Below are 14,774 nucleotides of genomic sequence, written 5' to 3'. Positions count from 1 at the left end.
ACTGGGAGCCAATGTGGTCTCTCTGGAGACAGAACCTCACTGGAATCTTGCCTCTGACTTTCCAGATTGGGCTGACGTCCTATCAGCTTTTGCTAATAACCCCTAAAGCTTGGGGGGTGCGTGTCGCTTCCATTTGATTAATACTACATTGCAGGTCACATGTCTGAGCCCACTTGGCGGCCACGGAACAGCGGCCGGCAAATACTGCCGTTTGACAGAATTGCAGATATTCATAATGAGAAAATATTGTTCTAACCAAGAGGGAATTAAAAAAACAACAAGAATCCAATCTTGAAGAGCCAGGAAGGAAATGAAATAAACATCTTGAAGATGAGATGGGGGCTGTGTGTGTGAGGCACCTAATGTCTCTCCCTGCTATGGCAGGAATCTTCTCCATTGCACAATTTCCTTTATTGACTCGGTTCGTTTCCCTTGCATTGAGCGATGGCAATTTTATTGTGTGCATGTCCCCCACAAACGGTGATGTAGCCTTACAGGGAAACCAGAATGCTTAGGGTTCCTTCTCTCTCGGAGTGAGGTCACAGCAGCCAAACTGAAGTTTTCAAGTGCAATCTACCTCGATGTTCTCCTGGGTAGCAGTACTGCTGTTTTCTTGTGTCATTCCTTCTCAGTTCAATAGGACACCTTTGGATTTATCAATGACTTGGATGATGGGCTTGAGGGCATCCTGAGCAAGTTTGCAGACGACACCAAATTGGGAGCAGTGGCTAACACCCCAGAGGACAGGATCACACTTCAAAATGACCTTAACAGATTAGACAACTGGGCCAAAGCAAACAAGATGTATTTTAACAAGGAGAAATGTAAGGTACTAAACTTGGGCAGAAAAAATGAAAGGCACAAATACAGGATGGGTGACACCTGGCTTGAGAGCAGTACATGTGAAAAGGATCTAGGAGTCTTGGTAGACCACAAACTTGACATGAGTCAACAGTGTGATGCAGCAGCTAAAAAAGCCAATGCAATTCTGCGCTGCATCAATAGGAATATAGCATCTAGATCAAGGGAAGTAATATTACCACTGTATTCTGCTCTGGTCAGACCTCACCTGGAGTACTGTGTCCAGTTCTGGGCACCACAGTTCAAGAAGGATACTGACTAACTGGAAAGTGTCCAGAGGAGGGCAACCAAAATGGTCAAAGGCCTGGAAACAATGCCTTATGAGGAACGGCTTAGGGAGCTGGGTATGTTTAGCCTGGAGAAGAGAAGGTTAAGGGGTGATATGATAGCCATGTTCAAATATATGAAAGGATGTCATATGGAGGAGGGAGAAAGATTGTTTTCTGCTGCTCCAGAGAAGCGGACACGGAGCAATGGATTCAAACTACAAGAAAGAAGATTCCACCTCAACATTAGGAAGAACTTCCTGACAGTAAGAGCTGTTCGGCAGTGGAATTTGCTACCAAGGAGTGTGGTGGAGTCTCCTTCTGTGGAGGTCTTTAAGCAGAGGCTTGACAGGCATATGTCAAGAATGCTTTGATGGTGTTTCTTGCTTGGCAGGGGGTTGGACTGGATGGCCCTTGTGGTCTCTCCCAACTCTATGATTCTATGATTCTGGCCTTAATGGAAATCCCTTCACAAATTAATAAAGCACCATGGGGAGCTGCAATAGATCAGGGACGGCTGACACGTACAGGCAACCTGCCAAGAAAAGAGACCTGCCATAGGTTACACAAAGAGTTGGTGGCAAAGCCAAGTGCTTCTACCTGCTTCTTTCCCCCTCGGTTTATCTTCCTCCTCATACGATCTTTTTTCCCCACCATTTGGGTTCCTGCCATTATGCATTAGCCTTCTGCTTACCGACATTTAGCTTCGCTTTCAATCCGTGCCGACGTGCTCCTCGCCCGAGCCAATCTTAAATTGATTTCTTTCCCCCACTCTGAAGGAAGATTTTCGCAAGATACAATATGAAACGCCTTTCTAAAAATAAAAATAAAAAAATCCATAGACACGATGACAATCTCCCAGGTAAATAACAGCCTCGACAGCGTGCTGCCACAATGTAGGACAAGCGCTCCTGATTTTTGATAACTCTGAAAAGATATCCAGGCCCTTGAAATGGGGTTACGCCAGGAGTGGCTGATGATCAAAGCCAAAATGAATTGAATCCCGTTGTTGAATAGTCTTTGGATGCTCAAATATGTGATGAATCTTTGATTTCCCAGGATATTTCCAGGGCTGTGATGTTTGTGATCAGTTAGGCTAAAAAAGGAAGATGACTTTATTCGATTAAATTGGGTGGAAGATTCCCCCCTCCCCAAAAAGGGAGCATCATTTCTAATACAAATGCTTTTAAGAACTACAGCTGACAAATCCCATCTTCTCTTTCATAGGAGATGATGCTAACTATAGCACAGTCTAGTCTGAAAACAATGAGGTGATTTGTTTGTTGTTGTTGTTGTTGTTGTTGTTGTTGTTGTTGTTGTTGTTGTGTGTGTGAAGGAAACAAGTGAGGAGAAGATTCTAACACACAAGTGGAGGAAAACTCATTGAATGCAATCGAACACTGGCGAGGACTCATCATTGAGCCTACCTTAGTGGCCATGAAGGCAGCATAGAAGGCATACTTTGCCGCCTCCATTGTTCCTGCAGAGCTTTCCTGCGTAGTGTGGGGCCTTTTGGGTCCAGAGGAGGTGACAGAACCAATGATAGTTCACTGTGACTTGTTCTCAAATTGCTTGCATCCACCAGGACCTTGACGCCACTGTTACAGCCGATAAATATCCAGAGGTGTCTAGTCCTGTTATGCTGGATGAGTTCAGTGGCCAGTAGCCATCAATAGCCCTCTCCTCCAGGAATTTGTCCAATCCTCTTTCAATACTATCAAAACTGGTGGCCATCACTGTCTCCTGTGGGAGGGAGTTCCACAATTTAACTCTGCTGCACTGCATGAAGGAGGACTTTATTTCATCTGTCCTGAATCTTCTGACGTTCCATTTCATTGGATGCCCACAAGCTTCTCCCTCTCTTATAACACTAGTTGAAATGAATTGTTACTCAAACAGCTATTGGCATCGGCAGGTGGCCAGCCTCTCAGAAACTGGAGTTCTTGATTAAACATCTTAGGCTTGAGTCCAGGTATCAGATTCCCATTGAATGTCCCAATTGCCATGCACATTCCTTTTATATAACCACAATTAGGAGTGTGGCAGGCTTTCTAGTTAGACTAATCAGAGATGTTGGGAATGCGCAGGAAATCGTTCAAGAAGGACTCCTAGGAGTATGAAGTAATGCTGGCAAAACCTTAAAACAGAAGTGTGAGGGACAGAAGCTATAGACAGACTCCTCCCATCTTAAACACGAGCTCTTCGCCCAGCGCAAGTGGGAGCAGGGAGGGGGATGTTTCTAGTGGGGAATCAGGAAGTAGGAGCCAGGGCTCGGGCAAGGTAGCTGAGCCAAGGCGCTGCTTGGGAAAGGAAGGGGGAAGCAGGGAAACCGCAAGAAGAAGACCGATCCCAGCGACCCCGGAATTGCGCAGGAAGCGACGTGGGCGGAGATTTAGTATCCCCAGGCTACTTTGCTGGAGGAAAACGCGGGAATCTCCATTCGGAGGTTCTGCACCCGACTGACAACATGTACATAGCACTGTTTCAGCACTGTAAATAGACTGCACTAAATAAAAGGATAAAAATGCAGAGCTGTGAGGAGTCGTTACTCTAGAGTAGCCACCAGCACCACTGTGACAAGAAGATACTCAGAAGAGGAGGAAATTCTTGCAGCAAGGAAACACACAAATGAGTACAGGGTACGCGTAAGTGAGATCCTCACAGTTCCATTAGCAATAAGTCACCTTGCCCATCAATACTTCATTAGTTTGAGGATAGAGGAAACATCAGCACTTGACATATTCGGACAGCTCTATTTGCAGAAACATAACCCACACTTTCAAATGTATTTATTCCGTGTTGCCCTGGAAGCAACTGCAAAGCAGGTACTGGATGGGGTGGCGTGGGGGGCTATGCATTTGTAAAGAATGCAGCCCTACATTGTGATGGCTCCAAGCCTGTAGGAAGCCTACCTTCGACCAAACCCTCAGGAGGAATGGTTGGAAGGCTGGGGATATTGAGCCTGCAGAAGAAAAGATCAAGGGGAGATATGATGGGCTGCCCTCAAATATATGAAGGGCTACCACAGAGAAGGCCCTCCAACCAGTTATCTCCCCCATTCCTGCAATGGGGTGAGCTCCCGTTGCTCGGTCCCAGCTCCTGCCCACCTAGCAGTTCGAAAGCACATCAAAGTGCAAGTAGATAAATAGGTACCGCTCCGGCGGGAAGGTAAACGGCATTTCCGTGCGCTGCTCTGGTTTGCCAGAAGCAGCTTTGTCATGCTGGCCACATGATCCGGAAGCTGTCTGCGGACAAATGCCGGCTCCCTCGGCCTATAGAGCGAGATGAGCGCCGCAACCCCAGAGTCGGACACAACTGGACCTGATGGTCAGGGGCCCCTTTACCTTTTACCACAGAGAAGATGGATTGGCTTGTTCTATGTTGGTCCAGACAGGAGTATAGTGAAAACTGCAGGGGAGAAGACAGGCCTGTCTTACCCATTGAGGCTAGTGGCGCGGGCGCCAGAGCGCCAAGTTCTGGAGGACGCCAGGCAAGAGACTGGGGAACACCAAACGAACGCACTGAGTGAGTGAGGGTGCGTGCACTGCTCCCCCCGAGCATCGGCTCGGGTTTTTCCCTTTTAGCCTGCAGGCACCAAATTCTGCGAGATGCCAGAAGGCTAAAAGGGGGGGGGAGCAAGCTTGCACTTGGAGGCAGCTTGCTCAGTGTGCTGCCTGCCATGGCCACCGTGGCACGAAGCGGCCAGCTGAGCCAGGAGGCGCCGTGTCCAGCCTCCGCCTCTTCCCCACTGGAGGAGCCGCCCTCCAGCTGCTGCCCGCCTCCTCCAGCCCTAAAAAAAAGGTCAACTCTGGGAAAGAGGGGGGCACCGGAGGGATCTTTGCACCGCGACGCCGTATATGCTTAAGACGGCCCTGGAAGAAGACTTCCGCTCAACCACAGGATAAACTTCCTGATGCTGCAAGTGGTTTGATGGTGGAATAGGCTGCCTCATGAGGAGATGGCCTTTTCCCTCACTGGAGGTCTTGAAGCAGAAGTTGAATGCTAGGAGGGATGCCGTGTAGCATCCTATACTGCAGAACAGGAGATCAGGGGTAGGCAATGTGGTTCCCTCCAGATGTTGTTGGACTACCGTGCCACCCATGAGTGGCAGCCAAGCTGGCAGCTGATAGTTGTCACCCAATAATATCCAGAGGGCACCACATTGGACCAGATAGTCTCCAAGGTCCAGTTCCATTTTATTATTCCCCACACTGCCCCGAAGCACATAGTTAAACTATGGAACTTAGTCCCGCAGGAGGTAGTGATGGCCACCAATTTAGGTGGTTCCAAAAGAGGACTGGGCAAATTCATGGCGCAATGGCTAGGCTGGTTGTTTCCCCAATTTGCTCTGCCTTGTATTCTGCTTCTTCAGAATTCTGCTATAACATGAGGAATTTCCACAGTTAGTTCTGGAACCAGAGCACAAGCCATTTGCTTTGGAGTTCAGTGACATCGGTTCATTTGCAGGTGTCACCTTCGCATTACTGATGTGCCTGATCAAACACTTGCAAACAAAAACAAAAACCCCAACAAACAGAAAGTAACTTTGATGTGCTCATATGTATGGTTCCATGAAAATTCTGTTTGAGGGGGGTGGGATGCTTTACAGATGTTCCTATGATCGCTGATTGCCGAAGAATTGATGCTTTTAAATTATGGTGCTGGAGGAGACTCTTCAGAGTCCCATGGACTGCAAGAAGATCAAACCTATCCATTCTGAAGGAAATCAGCCCTGAGTGCTCACTGGAAGGACAGATCCTGAAGCTGAGGCTCCAATACTTTGGCCACCTCATGAGAAGAGAAGACTCCCTGGAAAAGACCCTGATGTTGGGAAAGATGGGGGGCACAAGGAGAAGGGGACGACAGAGGATGAGATGGTTGGACAGTGTTCTCGAAGCTACGAACATGAGTTTGACCAAACTGCGGGAGGCAGTGCAAGACAGGAGTGCCTGGCGTGCTATGGTCCATGGGGTCACGAAGAGTCGGACACGACTAAACAACAACAAAATGTGTTCCCATTGGGAGGGGATAAAGTCACCCACACAAAAGAATCTGGATATAATTGTAGGTATGGATGGACACATCATGATTTCTTTTCTGCAATGTTTTAATCAGCACAGGGACTGTCATTTAGATATGGTGGGGGAAGAGGAGACATAAAGAGGTGAACTGCGGGAACTAAAACCTGCGGCAAAACTATGTTAACAGCACTACCGGTAGGAACAAAATCTAGAATATGTATTCAGAACTTGTTGGGTTTTTTTTTAATGCTTTTAAGTTCATATTCACCCTATATACAGAACTGGCACTACATAATACCCATTCTATATTTGTAAATTGATATTTTAGTGTAACAGCACCTACACTTTGGAACTCCCTGCCTATTTTTTTTAAAAGAAATATTTTATTAAGCACGGCAGCCTAGCAAGGTTGCACAAAAGAAACCAGCAAGTAAGACAGAGATTCCATTTTAGTAGGGAAAGCAAGACTTGCTCTGCTTTGAGGAGGAATTCCATTTAAAACCTAGAGGAGAGAAGCTCAGTCTCTTCTGCTGTTTCTAAACAGAGCCTGTCGGGCTCTCGAAACAAATTTCAGCTTTCTCCCAAAGCTCACAGGTACTAGGGCACTGCCACTGTTCACTCTAGAACTCAAAGTTCCCAAACTGAGATGAACGGTTGTTTGGTTTGGGCTGGGGTTTGTAGCCAATTCGGTCATGTATCATCTGTTCCCGGCTCTTATGATCAGTGTTGAGTCCCAGCGCACCCTCACCATCGCTGGCTCCCACCACGTCCACCTCCTCGCGCTTCCTACGACTCTCGAGTTCCTTGCGGGCACCGTCAAACTCCTTGATGTCGTCCAGCTTCAGTTCAAGCCGCGTCGGTTTCCGCCGCAGCATCTTGCAAGCAGACCTTTCCCCCGCGGCTCTCTCGCGCGTGCGCAGCAGCTCCCCGCTCTTTTCTTCACCTGCACCTCTGGTTCAGACGCCGACGCCAGAGTCTCGATCCCACTATGCCCAGAACTCCCTGCCTATTGATCTCAGACAGGTGCTCTCAGACTGTACTCTTCTCAGCACCTGCTAAAACATTTTTGTTCAGATAAGCTTACCCATGTATTTAGAATGTTGATACATGCTTTAATCTGCAATTAGTTTATTGTTGTTTTTAATCTGTTTAATGTCTTAAATTGTTTCAGTGTACCTGAAGAAGTGTGCATGCACACGAAAGCTCATACCAAAATAAAAACTTAGTTGGTCTTTAAGGTGCTACTGAAGGATTCTTTGAATTTATTGTTTTTATTTTTTTGCAAACTATTTTGAGGATTTTTTAAACTATCAAGTGGTGTATACATTTTGTGAACTGAATAAATAAACACATACACAAAAAAGTCAAGACTTGCTAATGGATTTATAGGGGGTGGGGATGTAATTCTGGACTATTTCAGAAGCTCTCTACTTTATTCTAGTCTAGAATAAGGAATGCTATTGCCCTCTGGGATCATCAGCTCAGATCCATTTTACACAGTCTTAATTAACACCTTTTGTCTGGGAGAGAAAAGCTTTATTTTGCTTCACACCCCAAATTCTTCCTTGCGGTTTCCTAGTCTTCTTTGACCCCACCCTTTCCCCATCCAACACAATCAATGAAAGACCTTTTCAGAGCCAGCTGGCCCACCCATTGAATGAATGGAGCATTTGTCCCTGACTTCAGCCCCTCAATGAATGCAGAAAAAGCTCTTCTCTGTGGCTATGCAGAAGAAGACTCTAATTTCCCTAATGTTCAGAGGCAAATCCAAACGGTACTCCAAACCAACTCACAACCACTAGTGTTTTCTCATTTTTTATTTATACTTAATAATTCACATCATTAATCCTAAAATGGCAGTTTGCAGGGCAGTATACCTTAGTTTTAACACCAACTGAAAAGCAGTGATTTTTACATTTAATCTTAGCTGAAAGGCTGAGAAGCTATTGAAAACCAATGATTTTGCATGCCGGGAGAAGTCTAGAAAGCTATAAAAAATAAGCTAGAAAGTGTCCCTACACTATATAGACACTCTATCCCATTGTTCAATCCCTGCTCCTGCCAACCTAGCAGTTCGAAAGCACATCAAAGTGCAAGTAGATAAATAGGTACCACTCCAGCAGGAAGGTAAACGGCGTTTCCGTGTGCTGCTCTGGTTCGCCAGAAACAGCTTAGTCATGCTGGCCACATGACCTGGAAGCTGTCTGTGGACAAATGCCGGCTCCTTCGGCATAAAGAGCGAGATGAGCACGCAACCCCAGAGTCGTCCGCGACTGGACCTAATGGTCAGGGGTACCTTTACCTTTACACTATATAGAGCTCCTTCACTAGAAGCATAGATATAAGATGTAGGGCATGTGGCTGGCCAGAAATAGGCATTTTATTGGGGGTAGGATGGCTCGTGCCTTTCTCCTGCCATAATAATAATAATAATAATAATAATAATAATAATAATAATTTTATTTATACCCTGCCCTTCCTGGCCAAGACCGGGCTGAGGGTGGCTAATACCAAATATAAATACAGTAAAAAAATAAACCAAACAAACAGTTGATTAAAATATAAGTTAGAATGCAGCTTAAAATGCAGCCTTGTTTTAGTGGTAGCCTAGAGATCAAAGCCATAAGGGGAGAAAACGTCAAATATTCACCGGGGCCAACTATCCATGCTGGTCCTACATGGGCCAGCAAAAAGAACCGAGGGAAAATTTATATACAAAATCCCATATAAGAGGTTCCATAAAAATAAATAAATAAATGGGGGTGTAGACTGAGTCCAGCCCAAAAGCCAGGCGGAACAGCTCCGTCTTGCAGGCCCTGCGGAAATACTGTATGTCAAATCCCGCAGGGCCCTAGTCTACTGATGAGTGTCTCATCCAGCGAACATGTCCTAGCCTAGACACTGCATGCATGGAGTGATGGCTGGAACTGATGAGAGTTGGAATCCAGGAACACCTGGGAGGCAGCAGGTTTGGTACGCCTGGTACATTGCTTTGGAAATATTTTATGTGAAAAGGATCTTGGGGTCTTAGTGGACCACAAGCTGAACATGAGTCAACCGTGTGATGCAGCAGCATAGAAAACTAAGGCTACTCTAGGGTGCATCAACAGAAGTCTGGTGTCCAGATGAAGGGAAGTAATAGTACCACTCTATTTTGCCTCGGTCAGACCAAATCTGGAGCACTGTGCCCAGTTCTGGGCACCACAATTTAAGAAGGAGATTGACAAGCAGGAATGTGTGCAGAGGAGGGCAACCAAGATGAACAATGGTCTGGAAACCAAGCTTCCTGAGGAACAGCTGAGGGAGCTGGGTATGTTTAGCCTGGAAAAGAGGAGACTCAGAATCATAGAATCATAGAAGAGTTGGAAGAGCAGGAAACACCATCAAAGCATTCTTGACATATGGCTGTCAAGCCTCTGCTTAAAGACCTCCAAAGAAGGAGACTCCACCACACTCCTTGGTAGCAAATTCCACTGCCGAACAGAAGGCATAGGATAGCCATCTTAAAATATCTTAAGGATTGTCACATGGAAGAGGGAGCAATCTTGTTTTTTCCTGCTCTGGAAGATAGGACATGAACCAATGGATTCAAGTTACAAGAAAGAAGATTCCAACAAAACATCAGGAAGAACTTTTTGACAGAGCTGTTTGATCCCCTTTGAACGTGGTTGATTCTCCTTCCTTTGAAGTTTTTTTAGCAAGAGGTTGAATGGCCATCTGTCATGGATGCAATAGTTGAGATTCCTGCATTGCAGAGGGTTGGACTAGATTACCCTTGGGATCCCTTTCAGTTGTACAATTCTATGATTTTGTGATTCTATGTATGTTGTTGACTATCTAGATTCTACTTTGGAGAAAATTTAGGCTGGGAAGCAGAATTTAAAAAAGGAGGAGGAGGAGGATCTCTGAGTCAGAGGAGTCCATTTCAATCCACTGTGTGTGTTCTACTACTTCATTTTGATCCAACGTTTGTTCCAGCGACAAGTTCACTTCCCCCCCCTTTCACTTCTTTAACTTCCAAAAGCAAACAAAGCATGTGCCAATATCTTCAATTATGTGACAATTGGACACGCTGCAAAATCCATTGTCCCTGACCCCGCGGGTCACATTTCAAAAGTGGCTTCAGCGATCATTCAGTAGCGACGTTTTGCTTCGGATCACTTGCTGAAATGCCAACACCGCTCTCAGACAATTTAACCAATGGGATAGTTAATCCTTTTATTCATCATCTAATGTGGTCAAGTGATGCCTCCGTGGATGTGCATCGTGTAGCTCTGCTGGGATTAAATATCACTTGTTGGTATCGATAGTCATCAGACAACACAGCTTGATTGTTTGACTAAGCAAAGCCCAAGTATTGTCTTACGGGTTAATCATTAGCAGTGCCTTGTGTAGCAGAGTATTATAACAAGGCAAGGGGACGGCTTGAGGATCACATTAATTCTAGCCAGGAATCTGACCTCTGAATACCAGTTCCTGGGAAACATATGGGAGAGCTGTCGCAGGATTGTGTCTTGTTTGTGGGTTTCCCACTGCATCTGGTCATAAGTGTACCTAGGCTCCATAGCATCTTTTGCAATGAGCTGTATTGGTGCCCCCACCCCTTGCACCCTTCACCGAAGTCAGGAGAGACCAGGAGCAGAAACTCGTTTGCTTTCATGCTCTGCCAGGAACTTCCTCCGCAGCCATTAGGATCAGGTCTGCTCCGCTCAGCCTCCCCTCTTCCATCAGTCTATCTGTCTGCCTTCCTGCCTCCCTCCCTTCTTTTTTCTTCCTCCTGCTACTCTCACCTGCTCTCCCCATTTTTCTTCCCTCCAAGCCCCACTGGGCACTCCATTCACACTTCTAATAGCCCCATCTGCTGACTAGGGAGAGGTTTCCACAGGGCTTCCACCCATGCCAGCAGTTGGATTCCTGTGTCAAGAAACCCAGAGGAGAATGCATGTCTCGCCTGGTCACCCAGAGCAGTAGAAGAGTGAGCAGGCTACTAGCCACTCCAAGCCAGAGTGAGGAGGTGCAATTTTTGGCAGGGGCCAATCTGCATCCTTGGCAGGGGCCAACCTGGCCAGGCCCCTGCATCTGCTCAGCCACTGTGTGAACAGGATCATAGAATCATAAAGGTAAAGGGACCCCTGACCATTAGGTCCAGTCGTGACCGACTCTGGGGTTGCGCGCTCATCTCGCATTATTGGCCGAGGGAGCCGGCGTATAGCTTCCAGGTCATGTGGCCAGCATGACAAAGCCACTTCTGGCAAACCAGAGCAGCACATGGAAACGACGTTTACCTTCCCGCTGTAGCGGTTCCTATTTATCTACTTGCATTTTGACGTGCTTTCGAACTGCTAGGTTGGCAGGAGCTGGGACCAAGCAACGGGAACTCACCCCGTCACAGGGATTCAAACCGCCGACCTTCTGATCAGCAAGCCCTAGGCTCAGTGGTTTAACCACAGCGCCACCTGGGTCCCAATCTGCATCCTTGGCAGGGGCCAACCTAGCCAGGCCCCTGCATCTGCTCAGCCACTGTGTGAACAGGATCATAGAATCACAGAACTGTAGAATTGGAAGGGGTCCCAAGGGTCATCTTGTCCAACCCCCTGTAATGCAGGAATCACAATATGTGGTTCCCCCATCCAATCTGAAACCATAGCAGATCCTGCTTAGCTTTGCAAATCTCAACTAAAGCATCCATGACAGATGGGCATCCCAACCACTGCTCAAACCCCCCCCCCACAAAAGGACAGCCCACCACCTCCCGAGGGAGACCCTTCCACTGCCAAGCAGTTCTTACTGTAGGAAAGTTCTTCCAGGTGTTTGATGGTGGGCTAGGTGGGCTTCATCCATCAGGCTACGCTTTATGTTCTTAATTGGACCATAAAATTCAGAGAAGTGCAAATTTCGAAGGAGAGCCATGGTTTTATTTGCACACGTATGCAGAAACTGTGAAATAGCCAGCCAAACTGAATTTCTTTCCCCGTCCATACTGACTCAGATAGCTCTTTCGTTGGTGGAAATTATCCAAGAGAAATTAAACATCCACCTTGAATACATTCTCCAGGAAGCCCAAGGCATTCCGCACAGAATGGAAATGGAGGACGTATCACTTTCCTTCCTCTCCACATGTGGCGCTTCCCAAGTGTGAAATCCACATTTGTTACGCAGGTTTCTGATTTTATAGCATTCGGTTCAGAGCCATATCTTGGCATTTGCAGCCGAAAATGCTTTTAACAAAATGCATTGAGAGGGAACAAAACTAGTCTTCAGCTGCTATTGATCTGGAAAAAAAATTCATGAATTTTTACTCCAGTGTAAGGATATAGGCAGAAGCCTTCACAGGCATTTCGGTGAAACAGAGTTCAGGTTGAGATAAGCTCAGAATTGCTTGGGGTCTTGAAACCTAAACTTCAGTAAGAACGAACAGATTTTTTTAAAAAAAAAATATGTACTGGTATCTTCGACCTTAACTAAATACTTTTTGACTACTGAAGATTACAGAATGGCCTTTGAAAGCTATCAGAGTGACTCTCTCCACAGCAGAAATGAGAAAAATAACTCCTGAATTTCAACCAAGTATTTCTCTATCCTTTAAGTATAAAGAAAAAGAAGCTTTGCAAGGTCTGTTTTATAAATGACTGTATAAAAAAAACGGCCAGAAAATATAGATATAATAACTGCCAACGTCAAATTCACTTCCCATTTACATTAGAATTATCCCTAGAGTGTTAAACTGTAATGCAAATTGCACCCCACTTTACTGGATTGCCAATATCCTTTCTGAATCCACGGCAGACAGCATCGTTTTTTAAAGTATGCCTTTACCATTTTGAATTCATAAGCTGTTGTAATCTTTAAGTCCCTCAAAATTATTTACGGCACTCCAAAGGAATGCAAAGCACAACAAAGGAGATGTGGGCTCTGATTTGAGAAAGAGTCTCATCCAAAAATGATATTGGACTCGGCCAACCTTTCTGAGATGTACTGTGCAAGACACTTCCAAAGGGGAAAATGCCATCACGCTAAAGGTCCAATTCTGACTTCATAGGCAATGGCATAAACTAGTGGCATAGCGTGGGTTGCCAGTGCCTGGGACCATGCAGAGGGGGAGAAACAAAAGTGTACACCTGCGCATTCAACTGCCTAAGAGCATCTGCATCTTAGGAGATTGTAGCCGCAGAGATAAGAAAACAAGAGCCATTCCGTCATTCCGTTGTCTGGAGAGGTCACTTCATGGAAGCCGTTTTTCACGGAGCCCAGCAATGGAAGTGTGCAGCTGTCTTGAGGGAGCACCAGGTATTGAAATATTGTGCCCCTAACAATTTTGCACCTGGGGCAAACACCCCAGAGTCCCCCCACACACACACACTACGTCACAGCAATGAACCACCTGACAGCATGGTATCTGCAGGATGCCCTCTCCTGCGAAATGCAGTGATTGGTTCAGTTTACAAGGGACAAGGTGATCATTTAGATATCTTGAGTCCAAGTCATACATGGTTCTGAACACCAATGGTAACATCACAAACCTAGTCTGCTAGTTGGTTGGCAGCCCATGCAATTATTTCAATATGGTGGTGATATTCCATGCCAGCGCGCAGTCGAGCTACCACATTTTGCTCCAGCTGCAGCTTCCAGAACAGGCTCAAGGACAGCCCCACATAGAGCCCAGAGATGAGATAATTCCTCATAGGCTGGATTTAGTACCTGATCTGATCCTAGAGACTTTGCTTACCCTAAAACAACAACTTAAGGCGTGCAAATGGGACATTTTCAAGCCTGAAACAAAGCAAATGTACAGTATAGCATCATTTCCTCATTATAACAAGTCACACTCCAGCACAGAGTAAGTCACACCACGCATGGGAGACAATTCTGGGTCATTTATTTTTATTTATAATGCATGTTTTATGCCACCTTTGTATGGAAACTATCAAAACAGTTAAGAGCATTCAAAGCTGAAATAAAAAGGCAGAACCAAACCATAACCAGATAAAATTAAAGGGATGTTTGAAGCTTGGCGGAACAAAAATACCTCAACTGCTAATCTAAAGGACAAGCAGAGAAGCACCCGGTCTAAGCTCCATCGGGGGTACCACTGAAAAGGTCCTGTCAGAGGCCTCACCAGTCACACCAAAGCCTTGTTCACACCATGTCTCTCCCCTGGTGCTTCTTCTTCCTGCTGTTCCTCTCCCAATATTTCCCAGCTTCTCCCCTCTGCAGCCTCTGAACTATGCCCTTCTGCAAACCACTGTTCTAAATCTATAATGTTCTTCTGTTCTCGGGAAGGTTCAGGAGATGCGGGGCGGCCCCCACCATTCCTCCTCAGTCTAGTCCCTGACACCCAAGCCTATGCAAGCCCCCCCCCACACACACATCAGAGGGTCCCTTCCAACTCTACAATTCTACAATTTTTTGATACTATGACATTCTTCCACAAGTGTTGACTGATGTCTTTAAAAAACTTTTTAAATGATTTTATTGCGTTCTTAAGGAATGCAGTTAATGGGTTAATTCTCCATGAGTGAGAGGAGATGGCGCACTCCCCACAATGTACCTGCAGGAATCTTGTGACTCTCTTATCTGTTTCATCGGGCAGGTTTTGCAAGTAATTTTGTGTATACGGTAAGTGGGC

General features: G+C 46.0%; 1 protein-coding gene across 1 annotated transcript; it reads right to left on the bottom strand.

The window, feature by feature from the left end:
* Nucleotides 1-6,768: 6,768 nt before the first annotated feature.
* LOC118093302 (anaphase-promoting complex subunit CDC26-like) lies at nt 6,769-7,122 on the bottom strand. Its single transcript, XM_035132326.2, has one exon. The coding sequence runs from the start codon at nt 7,021-7,023 to the stop codon at nt 6,769-6,771; it is 255 nt and encodes an 84-aa protein (XP_034988217.1). The 5' UTR covers nt 7,024-7,122.
* Nucleotides 7,123-14,774: the final 7,652 nt, after the last annotated feature.

The sequence above is a fragment of the Zootoca vivipara genome, chromosome 14, assembly GCF_963506605.1.
Source record: "Zootoca vivipara chromosome 14, rZooViv1.1, whole genome shotgun sequence".
Taxonomy (NCBI): Eukaryota; Metazoa; Chordata; class Lepidosauria; order Squamata; family Lacertidae; genus Zootoca; species Zootoca vivipara.
This window is presented reverse-complemented; position numbering and strand designations above follow the sequence as displayed.